This window comes from Mastomys coucha, unplaced genomic scaffold (genome assembly GCF_008632895.1).
Source record: "Mastomys coucha isolate ucsf_1 unplaced genomic scaffold, UCSF_Mcou_1 pScaffold5, whole genome shotgun sequence".
Classification (NCBI taxonomy): domain Eukaryota; kingdom Metazoa; phylum Chordata; class Mammalia; order Rodentia; family Muridae; genus Mastomys; species Mastomys coucha.
Genome location: NW_022196911.1, coordinates 31402272 through 31428031, shown reverse-complemented (window position 1 = coordinate 31428031; position 25760 = coordinate 31402272). Strand labels below are relative to the sequence as shown.

General features: G+C 46.7%; 1 protein-coding gene across 19 annotated transcripts in view; it reads left to right on the top strand.

Annotated features, from left to right (window-relative positions):
* Nucleotides 1–25760, top strand: part of Tenm2 (teneurin transmembrane protein 2) — a 1239808-nt gene that overhangs the window by 1190596 nt on the left and 23452 nt on the right. For all 19 annotated transcript variants that reach the window (XM_031353724.1, XM_031353722.1, XM_031353721.1 and 16 more), the window contains 5 exons: nucleotides 2085–2317; nucleotides 4692–4846; nucleotides 6351–7225; nucleotides 12566–12741; nucleotides 14270–14505. In XM_031353724.1, coding sequence (XP_031209584.1) covers nucleotides 2085–2317; nucleotides 4692–4846; nucleotides 6351–7225; nucleotides 12566–12741; nucleotides 14270–14505 — 1675 coding nt within the window. The remainder of the gene's footprint in view (nucleotides 1–2084; nucleotides 2318–4691; nucleotides 4847–6350; nucleotides 7226–12565; nucleotides 12742–14269; nucleotides 14506–25760) is intronic.

The window sequence follows — 25760 nt, the reverse complement described above, 5'->3', positions numbered from 1 at the left end:
AAAAAAAAACGCTAACCATGAGACCCTTTATGACAATGGATCAGAACTGAACAACAATAACAAAAAAGAATCAAATTACCTGGTATCATTATGCTCACGTTGTAGGCCATTTGTAGGGAAGGAAAAAAATCTCTGCCCTTATAATCTTGACACCCCCCAAATGGGCTGGGGATAGATACTCCAATACGGCAAAATTTTCCCAAAGAAGAGAAATGTCCCCCAAAGACTCCCCCTTCCTGGAAACCCACAGGCCAGCCATGTTTGCTCTTCACCACAGCCCCCAGTATGGAGCATGGCTTTCCACTGTTCCTGAGCTGTTCTCTGAAAATCATGGTTAGAAAGACTACCAGAAGAATGGTCTCCCAAAACAACCGCTAACCCCACCTGTCAGCTCCTATGCCAGAGACTTGGAAAAAGCCTCCTCAGATCAGGTTCCCTAGAAAGTCCAGAATTAATTATCTTGCTCAGACATAGGCACAGATGTGCAGAGCCTTGATCTTCCTGAGGATCATGCCAGATACTGTTCATTTAGTAAGAAGGTGCAGCATCTAATTAAAAAATGGCATGGATTTTTCCCTTTCTGCCCTAATTTGTTTTGCATATATGGATATTCTCTAATGACTTGGCCAAAAAAGGGGGGGACAGAAAACAAAGGGAGAGGGAAGGGTAAGAAAAAAAAACAGAGAACCCCACTCTTTCAAAAGACCTTGACTTCCAGTTCAATTACCAGTCCTAATAGCAGGAATTAAAGATGGCCTCAACGCACAAATAGTTCCTAAAAATAGCTCCCTGACTCTTTTTTTCTTAAATCAGGCAAGAACCCAAATGATAGCATTTTAATTAGTAATTTACCAGCTAATGTCCACAGGACAAGCGCACCTGACACAGATTGCCATCGTGCAAGCTCTCCCTTCACCTCTTCAAACCCCCTCCTCCCATCATTCCAGAATATCATTGAAAACTACCTGGACAAATGGGCCTTCACTTGTTCTAGGTACATGGAACCCATCCAATGGGTCAGACAGAGAGCAGCACCCGCCACTACCCCCAGGAGATGGGGAATAATTTGAATCATCAGCCTTGGAATGCTGTGTGCACTCTTTCTGGTCCCAGCCACCATGAGAAGACACTACAAAGGGGAGAGCTATAAGCTTTTGAGTCAGAAGGGCCATTAGCAAAGATCAGATTTGGTGTTGTCATTTCCCAAGTAAGAAGGCTGATGCCCATGCCCGCTGCAGCCAAAACACTCGCCCGAAGTCCCCAGCCAGACATTTCCTGTGTCTTAATCCTGAGCCAGATCTCAGAGTCTTGCTCCATACTGGCTAGACTCACAGAAGACATTGAGAGACATGGGCAGAGAAAACTTGCCGGCCCCAGGGCCCAGAGCCTCCTGATCTACTTCACACACATAAGGGATTAATATCCAGGGAGGCTCAGGACTCACACCTGTGAGCTTGGTGTTAGCACTTGAAAACTACATCTCCTGTGCTGGTAATTCAGATGCCAGCTGCTGACTTAGCCAGGATCAAGTACAAATGCTGGACATGATGGCAAGATAACTACACTTTGCACTAAATGCCAGTTTCGATTGCATAGACGCTAGGAAACAATCAGCTCTAAGGCCAAGAATTGGGGATAGCTCTGAGGAGCTAGTCATCCTAAGTCTAGAAAACTCCAGGTTGCTCCAGTGTTCATGACCTTGGAGGTCTTGTGGAGGTGTAGATGAAAAAGAGAACATTGTCATGGGGTTGGGTTCCTAAATCCCATGAGACAGTACACTAAGCCCAAGGGAAATAGATGAAGCTGGCATCGAGTGACTATCCTCCATCTAAAACAGGCAGGACTGGAAGGGGTCATTTGTGCCAGTTAAATGAAACAATGTTCTGTTACTTTGATGGGAATCCTTGAGTCCCAAAATAGTATGAGAAGCTTAAGCCTAATCATGGGTATCTGGAACCCATGATGAAATTTATCTCAGGGTGTCACTAAGTCACTAAAATGCAAAGACACTAAGAAGGTAAGAGTCACCTCCCACCCAAGAGGCCAGCTGCATAGTCCGTTTTCTCTTTGTGCTTCTCCTAAAGCAACAGCCCAGGACACAAGTACTACTTGGCTGTGGACCCGGTGACTGGCTCGCTCTACGTCTCTGACACCAACAGTCGCCGAATCTACCGAGTCAAGTCTCTGAGCGGAGCCAAAGATCTGGCTGGGAATTCAGAAGTTGTGGCAGGGACTGGCGAACAATGTCTACCCTTTGATGAAGCCCGCTGCGGGGATGGAGGGAAGGCTGTGGACGCCACCCTGATGAGCCCTAGAGGTAAAGACCACAGAAAGAGGCCTCTCTACACAGAGCTTGCTGCAAGCTGAGCAAATCCATGTAACCTAAAGACCATTTTTTTCCCTAAGATCATTCATTGTTGAGGCTTATAGGTGCTTTTAAGTTTATTTCTAAAACCTTACCACCCACATATACCACTTATAGAAAGAAACATAGTAGTCTGTACCTGGACTCTCTGAAGGCTGCTAGTCACAGAGGACCAGAGAGGGCAGTGTTAGCTTCACCTGTCAGAGAGGCAGCTGTAGGGGGCTAAAGAAACAGTAGAGCCCAGGGGTGGACCACGGTGCCAGACTTTGATGTTAGACTAGAGTATCCAAAGTCTGAGGCACCACAACGGTCATATTGCAAGTAGTCAAGAAAACTGTAGCAGTTTTCTTGAGGGGCAGGTGCTCAGTGAGGTAAAGCTTTCTTCAACCTCCCTAAGGCTGTGACCCTTTAATTGCGGTTCTTCCTGTTGTGGTGAGCCTCCCCCAACCAGAAAATTAATTTTGTTGCTACTTCACAACTGTAATTTTGCTACTGTTACGAATCATAATGTGAATATCTGTGTTTTCTGATGGTCCTAAGTGACCCCTGTGAAAGGCTCATTCAAACCCCCACCCCTGGAAAGGGTCATAACCCACAAGTTGAGAACCTCTGCTCTAGAAAGCTGCATGCCTCATCTTCCTCCTTGGGTTAATCCGGTTGGTCTAGCTGATCTCCTGGCCAAGGGATTCTCCCTCAGGAAGAGCCACACTAAAGGTGACAGGAGCAATAGTTAACCCTTTAATGATATAGTGCACTTTCTTTTCCCAGAATTCCCAGGATTCCCAGCCCCTGGTGCAGTCACTACAAGCCACCATGAGGTTCCATTGAGTCTGCCTGCCCTTCTAAGCCATGACTCAGAAAGATATAACTGCCTGTTTCTTGTCTCCTGTCTTTCTTCCAGAAGCTGGCAGGAGCCTAAGTGATTCTTGATACTCTGGGCTTTTGTAGTTTTTCTCTAAAGCTCCCCTCCCTGCCAAGTGCCTACTCATCTACCCTGTGGCTGGCCTCCAGGCTGCTTTCAGTTAAATAGCACGGCTTCTTCTCCAGCTCCTTCCTCCAGGCAGCTGCTAAGATTACAACTTGCCTGCCTTGGGTATTTTTATTTTAAACTCTAATTAAATTGTCCATGAACTTCAGAGAGAGAGAGCAAGAGACAGAGAAAGAGAGAAAGAGAGAGAGAGAGAGAGAGAGAGAGAGAGAGAGAGAGAATTGGAGGAGGGCTGGATAGATGTCTAACTTAGTAAAGTGTTCAGGTTTCTAGCACTTACATCTCTCTTTCTTTCTTTCTTTCTTTTGCTTTTTAAATGTAAGTAAGAAAGATCAGGTGCAATGTACATACCTGTAATTCCCTACTCCAGTGAGGTAAAGACAGATAATCCCTGATTACATCAAATTGGCAGGTTCTAGGTTCAATAAAAGCCCCTATCTCAAAAAGAAAATGGAAGAACACCCTAACATCAACATCAGGGCCTCCACATGCATGTACACACATATAAACATCTACATGTACACACACACACACACACAAATTAAATAAATAATAAAGTTAAAAAAGCATGGGTATTATTTCCATGATTCCTGTCCTGAGGAGTTCTTGGGATTGACGGGCGTCTATTCGAAAGGACTAAAGAAGCTTGGGGTTAAGGAGTAATCATATCAGGGTCTAAGTCTTGTTAGCATTTTTAGCTACTGTGCAAGCAGCCTGCAGCATGGATTAAGGATGCCAAACCTTGTATTTGGGCACTGACATGAAAACGAAAAAGAAATAGAAGCTGCAGTCTGTGCCTTATCGGTCCTGCTGCGACAGGGAAATGATAGGGCTCTGTGTCCCCTGGGGGCACTGAAATGCTGATTGGAGTCGAGGCTTAATTGAGAATTCTTCCTGGAGGATACATTTTTGAATTGGGAGTCTGTGGCTGAAAGCATCGCTGTTCCTTAGCCTCGTTGTCACAATTAGTCGTGAAGGGTATCTGAGCAATACACTACCAATCATTTTTCAGAGCAATGAACTCTGGTAATAACTTGTTTTCCAGAGAGCAGAGTCAGGGCTGTTTCTACATTCACTTGCAACCCTGGTTCCTCTTCAGCTCAAGGTGATGTCATTGGTTGGAGGGAATAGAGCTAGCACCCTGAGAATTGTGCGCAGCACAGCACAGTGTCTGTGAGAAGTGTTTGCCTTTAAAAGACTGAGAGCTAGTATTCTGAGGGTGTTTACCCCATCCCAGTAAGGTCCCTGGTCCAAGCACATCATGCCCAGTGTATCCCCCATCTCCTCCACAAACCATCCTCCTGTCAAAAAAACCACATCCCATGCTTTCTTCCCCAGGTATCGCAGTAGACAAGAATGGACTGATGTACTTCGTTGACGCCACCATGATCCGGAAGGTGGACCAAAATGGAATCATCTCCACCCTGCTGGGCTCCAATGACCTCACAGCTGTCCGGCCACTGAGCTGTGACTCTAGCATGGATGTGGCCCAGGTGAGACTCTATATTTCTCATCCTTAACCAACTCCTAGGTCTTAGCCCGTGGTTCCTACGTGTTCCAATGTGAGTTGGGAGCATGCACTCTGGACGCATCTGGGCATCTGGGGAAGAATCAAGGTAAAGTAGACATCAATATGAAAAGTGCAGGGTTGAAAAGAAAGGAGGAGAGAAAGAGAAAGGAGAAGGTGGCAATAGAGAGAAGATAGGATAGAGGGAGGGAGGGAGAGAGGGTGGGGGAGAGAGAGAGGGAGAGGGAGAGAGAGACAGACAGACAGACAGACAGAACAGGAACAGAAAGGGCAATTCTACTCTAAGAGGCAAGCCTGGCAGCACACACTAGCGGTAACAGATTACAGTAGGGGTTGCTGTATAATTGTCTCCATCATTCTCAAAGATTTGAGACTGTATGGTTTGGTGCTACATGTCAATCAGAACTTCCCTGTTAATCTGAAATGATTACATCTTCATGATATAAACCTCCATGTTGGGGAGTAGTTACAAGAGCAAAGCCCTCCACAGCCATCCTCTGAAGTGTGTGTTCCTTCAGGTCTCTGTGGTGGCTGAGACCTCAGGTTCCTCAAATGTGCAGTGTTCATTCAAAGAGGCCAGCATGTGTGTTCACCCCGCCTGAGAGAGTCTTTTCAACCCTTGGTCAAACTCATAAATTTTAACTCAAATTTCCCAACAAACTGACAACTTCCCATTTAGTTTTTTTGTTTTTTAATTTCAAATCCCACAGAGGAAGAATGTACTTGACTTGGCTTTATTCGTTTCTTTTTTCTCTTCTTCTTCTTCTTCTTTTTTTTTTTTTTTTTTTTTTTTCAAACGCTCAAGTTTTTAGCCAGCCTGTCTGTTCTTTGGCTAGGGCCACCTTCCAAGCCACATGGTTGTTTTTTTCCAACTTAGACAATGTGTCTTCTCTAAATGAACACAGCCTTCCCTGACCCATGGCTTGCAGAGTTGACTCTGGGCTGAATTGCCTTGGTCCCTTATGCATTTATCTACCTGTACAACCGCATTGGAGATTGTAGCCCTGGTTAGTCATCCCAAGCTGAGAAACAGGGTTGTGGATAGAGCTGCCAGGATCGAGTCAGGACAGATGAAACTGAAGGCAGAGTATGTCACACATTCCCCTCCTATCATAAACAGCCAGCTCAGGCAAATGGTTCTGTGATGAGCACTCCTAGTACAGTTTGCTACTTAAAGGCTAAGTTGGTGCTAGAGAGATGCCTCAAGCAGGCAATCATTGCTCTTGAAGAAGACTTGGGTTCGAGTCCCAGCGTCTGTGCAGTGGGTTACAACCATCCATAACTCCAGTTCCAAGGGATCCAATGGCCTTACCCTTTCTGATCAGGCACGCACGAGGTTCTGACATGTGTGAGGGGAAAGTATTCACGCACAGAAAATAAAAATTTTTTAAAAGCTAAGTCTTTTTCTCCTAGACGGATAAAATCAACATGTTAGAATCTGTTCTTGAAATGCCATCTGTCGTGTACAGGTCCGTCTAGAATGGCCGACAGACCTCGCCGTCAACCCCATGGACAACTCCCTGTACGTTCTGGAGAACAACGTCATCCTGCGGATCACCGAGAACCACCAGGTCAGCATCATCGCGGGCCGGCCTATGCACTGCCAGGTTCCCGGCATTGACTACTCCCTCAGCAAACTTGCCATCCACTCTGCTCTGGAGTCAGCCAGCGCCATTGCCATTTCTCACACTGGGGTGCTCTACATCACTGAGACGGACGAGAAGAAGATCAACCGCCTACGCCAGGTCACCACCAATGGAGAGATCTGCCTCTTAGCCGGAGCGGCCTCAGACTGTGACTGCAAAAACGATGTCAACTGCATCTGCTACTCGGGAGATGATGCTTACGCCACAGACGCCATCTTGAACTCGCCGTCCTCCTTAGCCGTGGCTCCCGATGGCACCATTTACATTGCAGACCTTGGGAACATCCGGATCAGGGCAGTCAGCAAAAATAAACCTGTTCTTAATGCATTCAACCAGTATGAGGCTGCATCTCCGGGAGAACAGGAATTGTACGTGTTCAACGCTGATGGTATCCATCAGTACACTGTGAGCCTGGTGACAGGGGAGTACTTGTACAATTTCACATACAGCGCTGACAATGATGTCACCGAGCTGATAGACAACAACGGGAATTCCCTAAAGATCCGCCGCGACAGCAGTGGCATGCCCCGCCACCTGCTCATGCCGGATAATCAGATCATCACCCTTACCGTGGGCACCAATGGAGGCCTCAAAGCCGTGTCCACGCAGAACCTGGAGCTGGGCCTCATGACTTATGATGGGAACACTGGGCTCCTAGCCACCAAGAGTGATGAAACCGGATGGACGACTTTTTATGAGTAAGTAAGCTTTTGACCAACCTCTATGGAGCTCTTCCCTGCTCTAGCCTGCATACAGATGGACCATTCACATCGCCTTTAAAATTGCCTAGTCACGTCTTGCTAACTCTAATGACTTCTTATAGCTGCAGGATATTCATGTCCCTTCTCCTGACTCCTAAATGATTTGCTCTATCAGGCCTCTGATATTGAGCATCCTCCCTGCCAGCATTGGGAATTCCTGTTGTCTGCTTGCCGTTCAAACTTCAGGATATTGGACACGCACAGCACCTGGGAGATAAAGTGCTGATTAACCCCACTGATTATTCATGTTTACCATGGGTGCGGAAATTAGAAACGAAGGGGGGAGGGGGTCCCAGCGGGGCTTCTGTGATTTAACAATAGGTCCAGCAACACACTTGATTGCACAGACAGGTAGATAAACTCTGAATTTCCTCTTTAGCAGAAGCAGATCAATACAGATAAAGTGCTAGGTATATTAAAAGATGTGAGGGCTGGCCATATTTCCCCTAACAATTATCTCATACTTAATAGTTCTACCGTTTGCTTTGCCAAAAAGCTGTTTTCCCCAGCTCCTGAAGTGGCTTTGGTCAAGCAAACCTGCTGCTTGCGGGTATTAACCTAAGAGCTGCTGGTTGGAGGAAGCTACTAAGCCTGGGTCCCCAATGACCTGCTGGAGACTGAATGGAATTTATACCAGCCTCTGGGCTCTCTCCACAGCAGTGAGCGTACTTTAGACATTAGAGGTCCTGGCTTGCTTTCCGTGTTGCTGCCAGCTGAGAATTTAGTAAGTTAGAGAGGAGATACCAGAGAGAGATGGAGGTGGGTGGGACAAGAAAAAAGAAGACTTCATTGTTGATCACGCTTAAATCAACAACGTTCGCTTCCTGTTTGTACGCCAGTGGGTTTGGGAGAATGCAAAGGAAGCTGTCGCCACCTGCTGACTGTTTTACTGCATTGCAGAATTGTTTGCCTGGTCCTGGGTCCCGACTTCGTCTTGGGGCTTTTCAGGGACTTCTGAGAAGCTTCACATCCTTCGAGGTGCTGAAACTCGGTCGTCCTTCACCAGCCAATGCTCTTTTCCTCTGTGAGGACCAACTGTATGTCACCTAATTTAGTTCGCAGCAGAGTTGGGTTAAGGCTTTAATCCACAAACCTCCCGGATGCTTCCTTCTGGCAAAGGTTTTATCAAATGACCTAAGGCCTGTACATAGTAGCTGTTAACTCTCTTGAATGAGGAGCAAAGACTGCAGTAAAGGAGGCCCTCCTGAATTAGTCCTAGGTTGGAGTCCAGTTCTGAAATTCAGGTGTAGGGATACCACAGAAATGAGCTCGTGACTGGAGGCAGCTTGCTCCCAGAGGTCCCCAGCTGAATGAAAACATACACTGGATTCTTGAATTTTTTTAAGTGTCTGATCAAGAGTTACAGTGAAACTGATTCACATTTTCTCTTTTAATTTGATACGCTTGAGAATGTTAATAGGCCCAAGGATCCAAATTCTCTGTTGTGGAGAGATTCGCATGGACAAGTTTTCCTTAGGTTTCAGACACAAGCCGCGCTTCCTGTCAGGGGTGTAAGGTCCAGGTGAGCACACATGGTGATTGCAGAAGTCTAGTGAAGGAGATTAACAGAAATGAAGAAAACTATGGTCTGTGGTCTGTGCTTCAGTGAGAGCTTCCCCTCACTTTTAGAAAGCTCCAGGAAGCCCCAGCCTCGGAATTAAAACTTCCCCAGTTGCAAGTCCAGACAGTGTATGCTGGGCACAGCCTGCCTTAGCCAGAATGTCACAGAAGAAAGCCTGGCTTACCAGGAAACCCCCAAGCCTCGGCATCAGGGAGGCAGTGGTGTGAATGCCCGCTCCCATATGTACTTCCTGGTTGACACTGGACAAGTTTCTCAACCTCCCTGAGCTTCTGTGTTCGTGTCTATCAGATGGTAATATCAGCTGCACAGGAGTTGTAGGCATCCATTGATAGCTTTAAATATCTATAGAAATCAGCGAAGACTGCATTCAGAGGCTCAACAAGAACTAGATGCTAACAAGACTGGAGGGAAGCAATAAAGCACACCTCTGTCTCCAACCCCTCCTGCACAAAGAAGGATGCAGGACAGGGACTTAATCTCAACAGCAGAATTGAGGGGTGCACTTTGCACTTTAGTCCTCACAGTGCTTTGCTTTGTACTTGCTCGCCATTCCCACGTGTGTGTGTCTGTGTGTGTCCCTATAGCCTGAGGGTCTCAGTCTACCTTAGCAAACCAAGGTCCAGGAAATAGAACATCCCTAAAGCCAGGCCCACCAAAAGAGAGGCGCTATGATATGTGCCCTGCAGTTGTGGCCAACTCCTCCTCCAAATCCAGCCAGTGGGAAAACAGCAGGTATCACACAGTCTAGATGGATTGAAGTCTAGTCCTATGGAATGAAGCTCTGCAGTTATGTGATAGAAAGAGCAGGCTCTGAGGTCTCCCAAATAGGAAGGGGTCACTCTGAAAACAGTTACAAGGTGGCTTATGGAGAACCAACCAATATGGAGACGTAGGAATTGGGCTTTGGGGATCCTCCTGCATAAAATTTTGTCCCTTTCACTCCAATCCAAACCCCTGGCACTTTCATCAGCTGCTTCCATAGGGGAGGTGTTTGGTGAATGGCTGCTGACTATGAACACGTCAAAAGCCCCATGGTCACCAAGGCCTACCGAGTCTGTTGAGTTAACAGAGACCCCATTGCTGATGATCATTGTCCTCGGTCCAGAGCACAGAGAGGTTTCTATACAAGAGCTGAATCTGTATATCTGTCGTGGGAAAAGCACGACAAGCAGCTGCATCCCCCCTGAAAGTCAGTCCACCAGCCAGGGAGCATGTTTTCTCCACAAAGCCTGTGAGATGCCCATCCCATCCCTTCCACTTCCCCCAGAGTGGAAGCTCTATTTCCTCCTCTCAGAAAGGTGGACAGCAGCCTGCCCATAACAAGTGTCCTGGAACTACACAGTACTGGACTTCAAATCCTGCTCGGCTTCCACAGAATACACTCAACGCCATCCCTGAGTGGTGGAACTCTGCTGCTGAGCACTGTGCAAGACACCCGAAGCCCAAACGTTATCTTTGCAGCGCTTTCCTATTTTAAAATACTTTTATGCTTCTAAAATATGGAAGGAAGCTACAGTTACTAAACCAGGGGAATCAGCTGGGCAGTGGTGGTGCATGCCTTTAATCCCAGCACTCAGGAGGCAGAGGCAGGCAGATTTCTGAGTTCAAGGTCAGCCTGGTCGACAGAGTGAGTTCCAGGACAGCCAAGGCTACACAGAGAAACCCTGTCTTGAAAAACCAAAAAAATAAATAAATAGAATAAAATGAAAACAAACTATAGGAATATTCAAAGAAAACAAAATTTAGTCAAAATCCCACACAGAAAAACACCATTCATACTTACATGTCTATATTTTCAGAGATGCTTATCTATACTCGAAAACACATGTGCTAGGGACAAAATGTTCTTTGTTTTTCCCTTCTCCTCTCAACTCTGAGTCTGTGTGTGCTGGTGTATGTCTTTATGCCGATAAAGAGGAACCCACGCTGTTCATTTTGACAGCTGCCTAGGTTTCTGTCTTATGTATGGGTAATTATTTAATAATCTTTAATAACTGATCCTTCAGTGTGGTTCTAATTTGTCACTAGTGTAAATAGAATCTTCGGACCCCCATCTGAGAAACCACTGCTTTAGTAGGAAAAAGACAGAGGGATCCCCTTTGGCTGAGAAGGCCCGGGGGGCCCTCCACGGTAACAGCATCAAGCCAGTACAGGGAAGATGCTATCTGGCTTTCCAGGGCACACTGCCCTAGGCAAGGGATGGGACAGAGACCACAGGCTGGAGCCCAGCTCACTGAGCTTCCTGGTACCCTCACCACCTTCACCCCACTGGCCAGGCAGCTCAGCATCCACCGGGCTTGACTGTTTCCTCTTCTCCCTACGGATAACAGTTCCCAGGTCATTCCTAGACTCATCCAAACCTCCATCCCAAGTATCCCAGATCCCTGTATGCCTTATCAGTAATTTTTCCCACTGTTTCCCCATGGGCTCCTCCATGGGGACGTCATTCCCACCCATATACTGGGCCCATCACTCAGAAACCTGCCGACTGGGTCCAGAAGGAGACCCTCCAGCTAGAGGTCCAGATGTGTATCCTTTTACATTCTCTAAGCATTCTAAAGCTCCTCCTCCCCATCTCTCCTGGTGGTAAAGGCCAGTGCAGGAGAGCTCAGAGGCTTCCACATACAGACCGCAGGAAGAGCCTTTTTCCTCTCCTGATGTCTAAGAAGTCTAACAACAGCAGTCTTCTAGTAAGGGCAAATACTTTCCACCTGGAAGTATCAAAACCAGATCCACCTGCTTAGAAAGGGGTGAAGACAACACAGATCTATAAAGAACTCTCTTTGGGGAGTTTGCAGGCAGCCAAGTGTGATCCTGGTGTAGTTAGACAGAGATACTGAGGACAACTGAGATCCAGGAGTCTTCCAGCAGGCTAGAGTGTGTGAGCTTGGTTGATCTGGGACTACATGATTGAGCTAGGTTTTTTAGCGCTGTACCCCAGACATGGAGGTGCCACTTGGCCAGGCTGACTTGTGAGAGAGGTCCAAGGTGAGGAGTGGGATGAGGGGGGACCCCTGCAGAAGACTAAGGCTCGGATAATCTCAAATGCCTGGGGAAAACTGTGTGGTTTAGGGACTAGAGAAATGATGCTGTGATTGAGAGCACTGGCTGCTCTCCTGGAAGAGTCAAGTCCAGTTCCCAGCATCCACACTGGGCAGTGCACAACGGCCTGTAACTCTGGTCCTAGAGGATCTTATTGTGTTCTCTTCTGTCTTTCACGAGCATGCCTTCATACACACACTGGCACGCATACGCACACACGCATGTGTATGCACTTAAAAATAAGTAAGGGTGTCGTTTGCTCAGCAGAGATGAGACACAATAGAGTGGATGGTTGGGAGGCATTGACTTGGTAGCTCTGCAAAACACATAAAGGATGCTTACAAGAAACTATTCCCACCAGCTCAGGAAGGTTAGTGTTCAGCACGCCCTGCTTGACGCTGAGGGACAGGTTTCCACTGAACTGAAATCAATGCTATCAACAGGCTCAAGAAAGACACAGCATTGCTCCTCTGGGCAGGAGGTGGTCTGGGTAGAGCAGGACTTCAGTGTAGAACACAGTTCGTGATGCCACACACACGCCCTCTGGTCTCGCTTTCTCTTCCCCTGTGGCTCTGGCTTTCCTGTGCATCTAAATGCCAAGGAAACTTCTGTCTCCACAGACGGTGCTTCCAACTAGTGTTTCTTTCCTCCAGCTATGACCATGAGGGCCGTCTGACCAATGTGACGCGCCCCACAGGGGTGGTGACCAGTCTGCACCGGGAAATGGAGAAATCCATCACCATTGACATCGAGAACTCCAACCGTGATGACGATGTCACTGTAATCACCAACCTGTCCTCAGTGGAGGCCTCCTATACCGTGGTACAAGGTAAGGCCTCCTGGCCTCCACGCCAAGCTTAGTGGCGGCCCCAGAGCCAGCAACCCCTCACTCGAGAGAACTGCTAGGCATCCAGAACATTCCTCAGCTTTCTGTCTTACTCAGATGTCTACAGAAAACCCACTCTACCAGAAAACATCCTCCAGTGAAAAATAAAATAAAATAAAAGTAAATCTCTCAGATACAGGGACACGTCATACCCTCTCACCAAAGGTTTAGTTAGCCGGAGAAATCTACATATCTAAAAATACCCGAGTTTATTCCCTAACTACTTTTTTCCTGTTTCTTACCTTTCATTTTTCCCTTCACCCTCTAAAAATCCAGGACTACCACTGGATTTTGGTTTCATCGTTGCACTCTGATTCTCTACTGCAAACATGTTTTTATTGAGTTGGTTGGCCTGGGATCCAAGCTCTTGAGCAATCTCTTGCCAGGACCCAGATCCCCAAGGTCTCTGACCACCCGTTGTTTTCGTTGTATTGCAGTCCAGGGCAAGCACAGAGGCTGGCAAGAAACAGCATTTTGCAGATTAATTTTTTCCTTTAATTAAGATATAATGTCGGTGGGCTAGCCGGTTGTCAAAGGATAAAAGTGTCGTCTCAGTAGATAAATGATGACATTTCTAGACTATTATCCCCCTGCAAAGCCTGTTTCAATGGCTCTATTTCTGCTCTGCCAGATGATTAATGATGTAGATTCTGTCCTTCTGCGTGATGGCCAGAGTCACTGAGTGACAGGTACACCGTTGCTCACTCCCCCAAAGCTGGCACCTCAGAGGCCAGCCCAGCCTGGCTCCCTCACCAGATGATGTGCAAACAGTGTGCCTATAAAAGCGGGCTCCTGCGTGTGATTCTTTGGTACAGGAAAAGGTCAGAAGTCTGATTGACTGGTGTAGATTCCATTTGGGAAGATAAACACACATTATCAGCACCCACTGTCTCTATCTACCACACACCGCGTATGTTTCCCAAGTTCTTTGGTAATGTAGTGATGCAGGCAGCTGCAAAAAGAGAGGAAGGCAGCTTCTTCTCTCCCCTGTGCTGCTGAACACTGGACTTGCTTTGCAGTGCATCCGACCTGTGGTTAGATCATCAACCTTGGGTTAGATGATAGGCCAAAGGGGAGGAAAAATTGAAGTAGTGTGCCTTTCATTTATTTTTTTTTCATATAAGCTAAAATATATATGTTAAAGTTCAGGGATTTGATTGACACAAATTGTGTAGGCAATAGACATCTTTAAATGTTTAAATGTGCTATTAATAGTCTTCAGTGAGTAAAAGAAAAATATCACGGCATAATTATTTCTGGAGTGCCACATATTAATAATGTTTTCCTTCCCATGGATCAGTAGCAGCTCCTCTACTTACCTCCCCATTGTGTGTGTGCTAATTGAAGGCAGCCTCAGACTGACAGCTGCAAAGTACCATGGAAACCTGTAAAAATAGGGGTTCTATTCTCTCCTGACTAATCGAGTGGATAATTTCTCTCCCCACCCCCACCCCCACTCACATTCTTCCAGATCAAGTGCGAAACAGCTACCAGCTCTGCAATAATGGAACCCTGCGGGTGATGTACGCCAATGGCATGGGTGTCAGTTTCCACAGCGAGCCCCACGTCCTCGCAGGCACCATCACCCCCACCATCGGGCGCTGCAACATCTCTCTGCCTATGGAGAATGGCCTGAACTCCATCGAGTGGCGGCTGAGGAAGGAACAGATCAAAGGCAAAGTCACCATCTTCGGGAGGAAGCTTAGGGTAAGTGGGTCGGTCCACTCTCGCCCCATATGGACTCGGAGGGGACGGGCCTCTTCCTCACACGGCAGAGGGAATGTTAGGCCTCCAGAACACCTTTCCGCTTTCAGAAAGTGGAAGATGTATTCCTCTGTAGCAGTCCCTGGGATAGAGTCACTGGATGTCTCCTCTGGAGAAGATATTGGTCTTCTTTTTGAACCTGTCATCTCCTTCCCCCACACACACACCCCCCCCCAAATTCACTCTCTGGATAATACAAGGCTGGTTCCCACCATGTGCTTGGTAGTTTGCTAGATACTGGAAGAACAAAAGTATAAAGTGTGGGCCAGGTGGTAGTGGCGCACGCCTTTAATCCCAGCACTTGGGAGGCAGAGGCAGGTGGATTTCTGAGTTAGAGGCCAGCCTGGTCTACAGAGTGAGTTCCAGGATAGCCGGGGCTACTCAGAGAAATCCTGTCTTGGAAAAACAAACAAACAAACAAACAAAGTATAAAATGTGCTCTTCACAGCCAAGAAGAGATGTTCTTCTGAAAAATGGCAGACATGGGATGATCACAGGATGTGTGAAGACAGGTCCCTTGGGGATAGTATGTGGTCACAAAAATATATATATAAATATAAATATAAATAAATAGATAAATGGGCAGAAGGAAGTCTTGACCAGCCCTAACTTACATCTTGGAAAAGTTAACAAAAATGCACTTCTTGAGGACATCCATGAAAAAGCTGACTGAGACACACCTATTAAGGATGTCCATGCCATGGACACTATGCCAAATAGTATATTTGTATTACTGTAATCTTCTCAATAGCCTGTTGCGATCATTGCTATCCTTCCCAGTTCTCAAATGGGAAACAGAGATTCAAAGAAGCTAATGAAATGTCAGGTCACCATAGCTAAAACTCAAGGTGAAGGCAGGATTTGACCCCAGGTCCATCTTTCTACCTTGTTCTCTGGCCAGTATCCTTAGCCACAGCCCCACACATCTCCCTGTTTAGATGATCAGAGCACTGTGGATCCTACTCCTGGCAGGTCTTGTCACATAGAGAGACCTACTTCTACCACAGTGACAACCCTTCTCAACAGGTGAGGAGATGAATTCCAGAAACCTCAGTCTTCAACATCCCCAGCGCATGTTTACTGAGCACTTAGAGCTGGGCCCCGCGCCGGACACTTAAGGGAGATGTCACACAAGCAGAGCTCTGACGCTTTCATCCAGGGGCAAGGGGCATGAAAGAGGAGACAGCCAAGAAGCTGACTAATAAAGACCTAAGATAATTGCCAGTCAAGAGAGGCCCTAGGAAGACAGTCATCCTCAGAGCAAGGCAACGTCAAAACAATGCTTGAGAATCCCTGGGAGCAGAAGACTGAGTACCTGTCAAAGTGAGGTCATCACTTCCGAAAGGCAGCCAGCCAGGTGACCTCCCTGCAGAGCTGGGCCACTCCGTATTAAGATTCTGCCTTTGTCTGGCTAGAGTTTAATTCTCCGCATTAGGTTATCAGCAGACTCCCATGTTTTTCTTCCTTTGCTGATATCTGCAAAGTTGCAAGCTGCAAATATCTTCCTAAAGACAAAAATGGAATGAGATTAGTGGCTAAATCCTTAATGACTGGATTCGGGGCTGTGTAATTGATTTTTGATATGCTGCACTGTAGAAGTTGATTATAAGTAGTAATCGTGCCTTTTCCTTGATAAATTAGTTATGCATTTTGACTAAGTTTTCAAAATAAAGATAAATGTGGCCCTAAAATAAAATGGCAATAATCCCAACTCTGAATATTAAAATTCTTAATAATGGTACTTGTGGTAATTAACAGAAGTTAGGCACGCAAGTCTTATAACTGAGTTTCTGCCAGGGTTAGACTTGCTGGCATCGTGTTTATGCAAATCAAAACACAGTTTTATCTATCAACACCTCAACATTTAATTGTCTGGTGTTCGTTCCTGTAACAATAATCACATATCCATTTAGCTCTCTTAAATGAAAATCACTATGAGATTATAACAGGTTGAGTGGACTGAAAATGTAATTTGAAAATGAGGGAGAAAGCCTGGAATTTATTTGCATCTCATTTATTTTAATTCAGTTCATAAACTGTTTAGTGAATGAAATAAAAGAAACTCCTGGAAACGGTGGGGGAGCCATTGGAGGAAAGGTGTGGGGGAGGAGCTGAGTGCAGTGTGGATTCGGGGACCTTGGTGTGCCCTTCCCCCACCCGCCTGTGCTTCTTGAGTTCCCTACAGGAACTTTGTAGCCCTAATCTAGCCACATCTGTCGGCCCCCACAGCAACCAGGCTGTCTCAGAGCAGGAAGATCTGGACTTCTCTTCCTATGGCCAACCTTGACGTCTCTTTTTATTCCTTCTCTGTCATCCCATGTGGCCAAGCAGCATCTTGCGTTTAGAGAAGAGGTTAATGATTGCTCAGTCTTTGTCTAGCACTGTGCAATGAGTAGGTTAGAGAAAAAGAAAGCAGAGGCCTTCTACCAAGGGAGCTTGAGATCTGGCAAAGAGGGTGTTGCAAGTGACACAGTGTTAAACTGGTACCACCAAGAAAGGGGCACATATGGTGGGTAGCAGCCAGGAGCAAGTAATCCTTGGCCCAGGAAACAAACAGACCCTGAAGTTTCAAAAGCTTCACCCATCACAGTCCAAATGAGTCCCATGGCAATTCTTAATGGTGACTAGACCCAGTTGCTCTAAGTCAGGGGTCCCATCATGTCAAGCACATATGGCCCCTGAGGCTATAGAAGAGGAAAAATTTGAACACTTCAAGGGAGCATGGCAAGTTAGCATAAATGTGACATGCATTTCTTTCCCATGCCCAGGCTAGGACAGACGGGTTAATCCCAAGGAAGCTTGAAAAAATGACTTTTCTGATTGCCAGGGAGAAACTGAAAGAAAATTTGGGGAACCCAAGTCAGGGCACAAGGTTGACAAGAGGCCAGAGAGGGCTTCGGGGAAGTCAGAGTCAGTTTTGAAGAGCAGCAGGAATTAGCCAGGCAAGATACAGGAAAGAAATTTCTAGACAGCAAAAGATACCCTCGAGGCAGCCAGGATACTGGAGTAGGGGTATCCAGTTCAGAAAACCTCCAAAACTCATGAGGCCTGAGCGAAAGTGGCCAGGGCCACAAGAAGGGAATATTATACTAGGCTGGTATTTATCCTGAGGGCCATGGAGAGTTGTCCCAGGGCTTAATTAGTAGAGTGATGTGAGGGGATTGGTGGATTAGAAAGATCTCTCCGGCTTCCCCAGTGCAGAGGAAGACAGACGAGGAGGAGACCAGACAGGAGGAGAGGGACGCCTCAGAGCTGTTACAATAATGCAAACTAGAAACTGGTCTCCAGCAGGGGAAAAAGAGAGAGAAGCGGAGAGGCCTGAGAGAGTTGCAACACACATGATTAATAGGATTTGGCAGCAAGCCTGGCTGCCGTGCGTGCTGGCTTCCAAGAGGCCTTCCACGTGATCATGTAGTCCAGGAAGGCTGTGCCAGACTCTGAGCTAGCTAATGGAGAGGGGCCAGACACTGAAAGCCAAGATAGGTGTGGGAGACAGTGTGGTCTCAGCCATACCTTCCAGGATAAAGAGACCAGGCAAGAACATGAAGATGTAGCTGGTCCCAGCATGACATAGGTTGTCTCTCCCTAACCCCCACCCCCAGGACAAGGACAGCATGTGGAGTGAGTCTTGGGAATAGGGTAGCACCTGGCAATTGTCACACACTAAACCAGATGGCCTGGCCTCTCCTTAACACCAGCCAGTTCCTACAAGTCTGACCACTTGGGGCGGTGAAGTCCAGGGTTGAGATGTGTCCAAATTTCCCAGCAAAGAACTTCCTTATAACAGAACAGCCAGTGAAGTCCTAACCTATCTTGGTGGCCGGTCTTGTCTCAGTCCTCTGATCAGAAATAGGTTTTAGCCAATGAGAATGTCGCACATTCTTCCTTGACTGGGAACATGTAAGATGGTAGTACTGTAGAGAGAATTGTATGTTCCCTGTCCAAGGTCGAGAGAGGCAAAGACTTGTCTCTTTCTTGAAAGAGTCCCTCCTAGTGCTTTCCTCCGCCCCTCTCACTGTTCTGTCCGACATTTCAAAACCAACTGCTTCATAGTATCTCTCAGCTCCACAAACGCAGGGACCATGCCACAGCACCATACTGGTGACAAGTGTCATGTGGGAAGAGGTAATAAACATGTTCTTTAGGCCCCACCTTGAGGATATTTACCAAGTAAACACCCTCACATCTTCCAGAATCTATCTGCAAATCATAATCAGGATAGCGTGGCAAAAAAGGAAACATGCATGGTCTCACACAGCGGGCCCCCACGAGGGAGGAGATGGCGGGCCCCCGCGAGGGAGGAGATGGCCCTAGAGACTCCAACGTGTCACCCAGTTAACCTTGCTCTCCTCTCTTTTTCATAGCCCTCTTCCCTCTCCCAAAAGTATTCACTTTGGTTGTTGACCTAATTTTCTTGGACAGCAGGCTGGTACACTCTTCACGCTGGGGAGGGGTCAAGGAGACTTGGTCAAAATTTTACATCATCTCAGCTTAGGAAGATCAGAGGACAGAGTCTCTGCATTGAAAGATAAAAATAAAAAAATAAAAAACGGTCCCACGGAGGAACCGTGATTGGCCTAGCATAGGTGCAGTTCACTTCTCTGCTCCAGTCACTGGTTAGGGCCACGATTGGCCAGTGTCTGGTCACTTGTCCAAACCTGACCCTCGTAAGGGAACCTGTAGCCTGGGAAGAAAAAGGCAGCAAATATATTCTGTGTCCTCCCTCCAAAACCTGGCCACAAGGCAAACTAGAAGCCTGGCTCCCACACCCAGTAAGTCTTTCTCCTCAGCTTCTGGGAGAGGCAATGAAAATGAACCCTCCCACTATGATTTAAAACCCCCTCTCTTTCCTAACATGGATTTGTGCCTGACTCTTTCTGAAAATGAGGGCCTATGACACTAGGGTATTTCTTCTTGATTGTGATTTACATAGAGATTGCAAATGCAAGCAACAGCTACACGGGTAGGTATCAGAACAAAAGAAAAATCGCTTCCAAGATAATCTTCCATCCGACGCTGGTGTCAGTGTTAGCGGCGCTCCTATATGAAGTGGGAGTTAGTGATTTTGTTTTGGTTGCTGTATAATTAGTACGATACCACAGTTACACACTGGTGGGCTTTACTTTTACTTGTGTAGCAAGTCATAATGTCTCGGAACAAGGCTGGGGTGGGCATGTATGTGTCCATATGATCATACCATCCTGAACTCAGTTCTGGGGAGGGCCCACCCAGGCAGGTCTGTTACCACACTATCTTCTCAAAGGCATGGATTAGGTCCTTCATGCCCTGATGCATGCGTCCTTCACCTGCCCAGGGTTTTCTCTTTCTGATGCCTACTGTCGTCTCGACCCAGTTACTAACCACCAGGTGTATATTTGTGACCAAAATAAACAAGAGCCTATGTGACCTTAAGAACATGACTAATACGCACCCAGAACCGCTTGCAGCACCTTGAATTTGAATATTAGTTTAAATTATACATAATTAGAAGGTCAAACCTCTGGGCTCACATTAAACCACGAATTCCCTAAGCAAAGAGTACTACTTCACTTTTGGACAAAGTATTGTATTGTAAAGTCTTTTGTTGTTGTTGTTGCTGCTGCTGCTGCTGCTGCTGCTGCTGCTGCTGCTGCTGCTGCTGTGTTGAGGATTTTGTTTTCAACTGTGTGTGGAGGAGGAGTGTGTGCATGGACCCTCATTGTCAAGAAGCGGGTATTTGGATCCTCTGAAGCTGGAGTTGCCGGCAGCTGTGAGCAGAATGCTGGGAACTCGACCCAGGTCCTTAACACATGCTCTTAACCACTTGAGCCTTCTTCTTTCCAGTCTCTTTGTTGATAGGTTGTGGTTGTGATTTTTTTCCAGAGTCCTCAAGTTTACTTGGAGAAAGGGAAAAGAGAGTTTGTAGGGTACCCACCCCCAGCCTCAGACTGTTACTCCCTCTCTGTGCCTCCCCCTTCTTTCACGGGTAAGAGAACCAGGCTGAGTTAGCTGGGAGGCATGAGGACCTAGCAGAGTAGAAATGCAGGACAGGAAGCAGATGAGGGAGAATGGGGTAGGGGGCAGGGAAGTAGATTTGGGGTGCCCAGGGTAGGAAGGGACAGCTAGCACTGTATACGTTCTGAGCCAAGATTGGTGGCTCAGACAAGAGCCTATGGTGGCTGTGGCATGACCCTGTACTCAGGAGTATGTGGCTCCAGTAAGTAGGGGGGAGGGGCTTTTTTTTTTTTTTCCTGTTGCTTTTTAAGACAAGATCTTCCTATATAGCTCAGGCTGGCTTCAAATTTCCAATCCTACTATCTCAACCTCCAAAGGGCTAGGATCACGAGCACAAGCAAGAATTTATTATTTAGGATGGTATGGGGAGACATATCACACACACACCCTAAGTGTTACCAAACCAACACAAGCAATGATAAAGTAAATGTCATACAAAACACTGTGGCGATGCTCTGAAGAAAAGCCTGGGTTAAGAACAGGGACTATGCAAGATAAGCCAAGGCAACTCTGTGAAAATGGCATTTGAGCTGAAAACCAAATGAAGAATCAGGGGAGATTTTCAGGCCCTAGAGTAGAAAGAAAAGCCTTCTATGCTAAGACCCCTGCATGTTCGAAGGCCCTGAATTTTGCGGGGCCAGAATTCCCTGAATCCTGAGCAGAAAGAAAGGCAGTGTGGATGAAGATTAGCGAAGGGGAGCTGGACTGGCCAATCTCCTTGGCTGTGGTCAGGATCTTTGAGACGCTGCCAGCCTCCACAGGTGTAAACTGGTGACACAGAGGACTGCTGAGGACAGCCTTCCTATCAGACTTTCTCTTGTCCTTCTTGTGTCCCTGCACAGTCTCTGGGAATTTCTCTGTCAAGCCCTGCCCTGGCTCCGGGTCCCACCCCATGTTTCACCTGCTCACTGATATCCACTCTCTTCACTGCACCATTTCTCATTCAGAGCTCATCTGCCTCTGTTGTCATCTCCACAGGAAATTGCCTGGCTCTGTCTCAATGTCTGTCACAGTAGAAAGCATGCAGTAGCTACTCAGTAAATACCGAATGACTGAAATGAATGAATGAATGAATGAACGAATGAATGGGATTTGGAGTTGATGTCATGAAAGGTCACTCCATTCTATCTCTGCCTTAGTTCTAAGTTGGGAGAACCTTCCACTGTTCTTTGGAGCCACCTTCAGATGTTTGATGCTCACCAATGACCTAAGTCACAGTCTCTAGTCTTGATTTTCCATATTAGTGCTTTAGGTGGTCAGACTTGACAGAGTTCCCACCCTCACCCCCTTCCAACCTCCATAATCACTCACAGTTCCAGGGACTAAGAACCCATGTCTGGCGGTGGTGGTGCACGCCTTTAATCCTAGCACTTGGGAGGCAGAGGCAGGTGGATTTTTGAGTTCAAGGCCAGCCTGGTCTACAGAGTGAGTTCCAGGACAGCCAGAGCTATACAGAGAAACCCTGTCTTAAAAAAAAAAAAAAAAAAAAAAAAAAGAACCCACTCACTGGGACCTTGCTGACTATCAGAAGTGGGAAACTGAGGCACAGTCAGTGAAGATGTGGCTTTGGAATGACACAGTTAATCAGTGTTAAACTACAGCTCAAGGTTTGGATCTCCTCCCCCCCCACCTCCCCCATCACCACCCAAAAGAGCTAGTCATCCAAAAATAATGTTTGCTCGGGAATCCATTATTTAATGTGTTTACAGAGGTTCTCCCCTCTAATGATGCATTATTTAAGCTAATATTAAATTTATAGCAACTTGTTTTGTCTGCACAAACGTTGATCCCTGCACGGTGTTGGGTCTTACTCAGTGGCATCTGGGGATGGGTGCTTTTAAGCCCCTGAGGACTGACCCAGAAAAGGAACGAGAATGTCAACTAGTCAGGCTTTTCCTGTGGGTAAGTGAATAGCTAAACTCAGAGGCAAGCCTGGCTGCCTTTAATCACTGCAGACTCTCACAACCTCCCTCGTTCATCTCCCTGGGTTTCCCGTCCCGGGAGCCTAGTGAGCAAAAGGGTTCTTCTGTGTGTCTAGCTGAAATCTGTCCTGCTGTGTTACAGTTCCATTTCCTGGGAGGGGGCTAGCACAGTGTAATTTCCTCCTCTGTGCTTCTCAGATCGCACGCTCCTGTTGCCCCTAGAGCTGAGTTAGAGTCACCCATGATGAGCCCAGCAGGGCTATTTTGACGAGGATGTTTCCTTTTCTCGGGGTTTTTTATGAGCCTTTCTGTGACAGGCATGCACTTGGTGAGATCAAAACACGCTGGGGGGAAATCCCAGAGGGGAAACTATTTCCCAAAATCTGCCCTCTGCAAAAATAAAAACCATGCTAAATAGCTGAGTTTTATTAACTGGGGAAGCTAGGCTGAGGAAAACGCCCGATAATTAAAAATAATGGCTTCCTTACAAACACAAAATTGTATTAATTTAAAAATTGGTTTCTCTATCGCTGAATGCCTGCCGAGCCGGCTGAGGAGGGAATTGTGCTGATCATGGCAGTGAAAATAATTCAAAATAACTTTTATGTTCTCCAGGAAGCCTCAAGGTTAATTTAAATATTGCGAGTCGGGTAATTTAATTTGGAATAAGAGAACAGTGTGGCTAAATTAAAGCCCCTGCATGATCTAAACTGGGGGGCAGGCACCCACAGAAAGTCGAGCATGCCTGGTGGTCCCTCCACTGTCTCGTGCCCCAGCCCCAGCACCCTCCCTCTATATAGATGATGACCTTAGAATTTAAATATTTTTGATTAGATTACACAACTGGCCTGAACTCTTTGGTGGGGCTTTCAGTGAATTTATTACATTTAATTATGAGAAGGGTTGGGCTTTTAATAGAAATTTCACATTGGCAAAGTTAACAGTAACCAGTGATTTTCAAAACGCCTTCCCTGGGTAGTGGGTATGCTAGCGAGCCATAGCCTCCTGAGCATTTTCTCCGATGATAACTGACTTGTAACAATGTCCCCAAGAGTTGGGACAGCATGTCAATTTGGATGTTTTCACAATAAGAAGGCCCCTCTCTCACTAGAGCTCCCAGACCCTCTTCCCAGGCACGCAAGTCTGTTCATAGGAAAATCCCCCTTAACCTGTTGAGTTTCTTTTCACATCCCACATGTCCCCCACCTTAGTTCCTGTTTCTATGCCTGGGTTCACTGTCTGCTCCATACTCTTGGGTAAGAGTCTGTCTCACCCAATATTGACATCTGGCCTCCATGCATGTATTCCTACATGCATATATATACACACAGAGAGAGAGAGGAAGAGAGAGAGAGAGGGAGAGGGAGAGGGAGGAGAGAGAAGAGGAGGGATTCTATAAAAGTTGTGAAGATTAAAATGATACGAATTATATAAAATACTAACACAGTAACTATTAAAGTATTAGGAGATTGTACATTACTTTAAAAAGCTAGTTATGGACACTAGAAGTAACACAGGCTTAGGGCTGGAGAAATGGTTCAGTGGTTAAGAGCACTGGCTGCGTTTCCAGAGGACCTAGGCTCAGTTCCCAGCACCCACACGGCAGCTCCCCACTCCCATCCCAGGAAATGTAGTGCCCTCTTCTGGCCTTCACAGGCACTGCACACAAATAGTATACAGATACACATGCAAACAAAACACCCATGCATAGCCGGGCAGCGGTGGCATGTGCCTTTAATCCCAGCACTAAGGAGGCAGAGACAGGCAGAGCTCTGAGTTCAAAGCCAGCCTGGTTTGCAGTGTGAGTTCCAAGACAGCCAGAGCTACATGGAGGAACCCTGTCTTGAAAAATAATAATAAACAAACAAACAAACAAAATCTATCACTAGGGCTGGAAAGATGGCTCAGCAGTTAATAGCACTGGCTCCTTTTTTTTCAGAGAATCCGGGTTCAGTTCCCAGCACTCACATATCAACTCATAACTGTCTGATGCTTGTTCCAGGGGATGTGACACCCTCACACAGACATTCATGCAGGCAAAACACCTATGCATACAAATTAAATTAATAAGTTTTTAAAACACTCATACATATAAAGTAAAATGAAATTGAATGTAAAAGAAATAACAGAACCTGATGAAGGAATAAGTTTCTCACATGATAAAGCCTGTGAGTAACCCATTCGTGTATGTGTAGGTGGTTGTGGAAGATGCCTGGGTCAGCAAGGCTCTAGGCTGTTTTTTCTGTTTAAGCCATCATCTTAGAGGTTCCATCCAAATATCATCTCATGGTGGCTCCTTCTTGTGATGCCAATGTCTGGAAGTCTGGGCCAGGAGCATTTCTACAAGTCTGAGGCCAACATGTGTTATAGAAGTGAATTCCAGGCCTAGCCTGGACTACAGTAGGAAGCTCTGTCTTTAAAAAAAAAAACAACAACAACAAACAAACAAACAAAATAAGACAAAACAAAACAAGAACACCTCAGTTCACATTCATAAGGTGAACGCTTAGGTACCAGCCTCTGCACCATCTTTTACTTAGGAAAAAGCAGAGTGTGGGAGGAGCAAAAGCTGCCAATTCTCAGCTTTCTTTAGAGGAAGCTCCCCAAAAAATATAGCCAGCAACTACCAGTTACTCTTTGTAGGTTGCTCCTGTCCCCAAAGGAAGCTAGAAAACAAAGTTCTTTACCTGTGTGCAAAGCTTTTCCCAGGAATACAGGCCACTGTAAGCACTAACATTAGTCTCCATCCCCCACAAGTTACCGAAGAGAACCCTTCAGCGCTGAGGCTTTACAGGCCCCTCAGCCTTTCACACAGCACCAGAAGCTTGGTGAAAGTCAGCACAGGGAGCCGTGGAGCTGGTCAAACGACAAAATAGCACACTAGAGATGGTGTCCAGCAAACCCGTCATCTCCCTGAGCTAACAGGTACACGCTGAGCTTTTAACACAGGTGCCGGGCATCTGACCTCAGCTCCTCATGCCTACACAGCAAGCACGCTCACCTACTGAGCCTTCTCAGAGCCCCTACTGGGCGACACTGGACTTCCTCTTGTGACATTTTTGAGAGCACTAACTGAGCAATGGCTGAGCAGCCCCTGACCTGACCCCTGTCTGGGTCAGAGCTCAGCACAGGTGCATCTTGTCAGCATTACCGTCGTCATCACCACCATCTTCTCCTGAGCACAGCCGCCATTAGGAGGGTCAGGTGAGGTGGCCGCAGACAGCTACCAACTCTTCTTCTGCATGTTTATGTCTCCCCCACCCCCCCCGACTTCCCCACCCC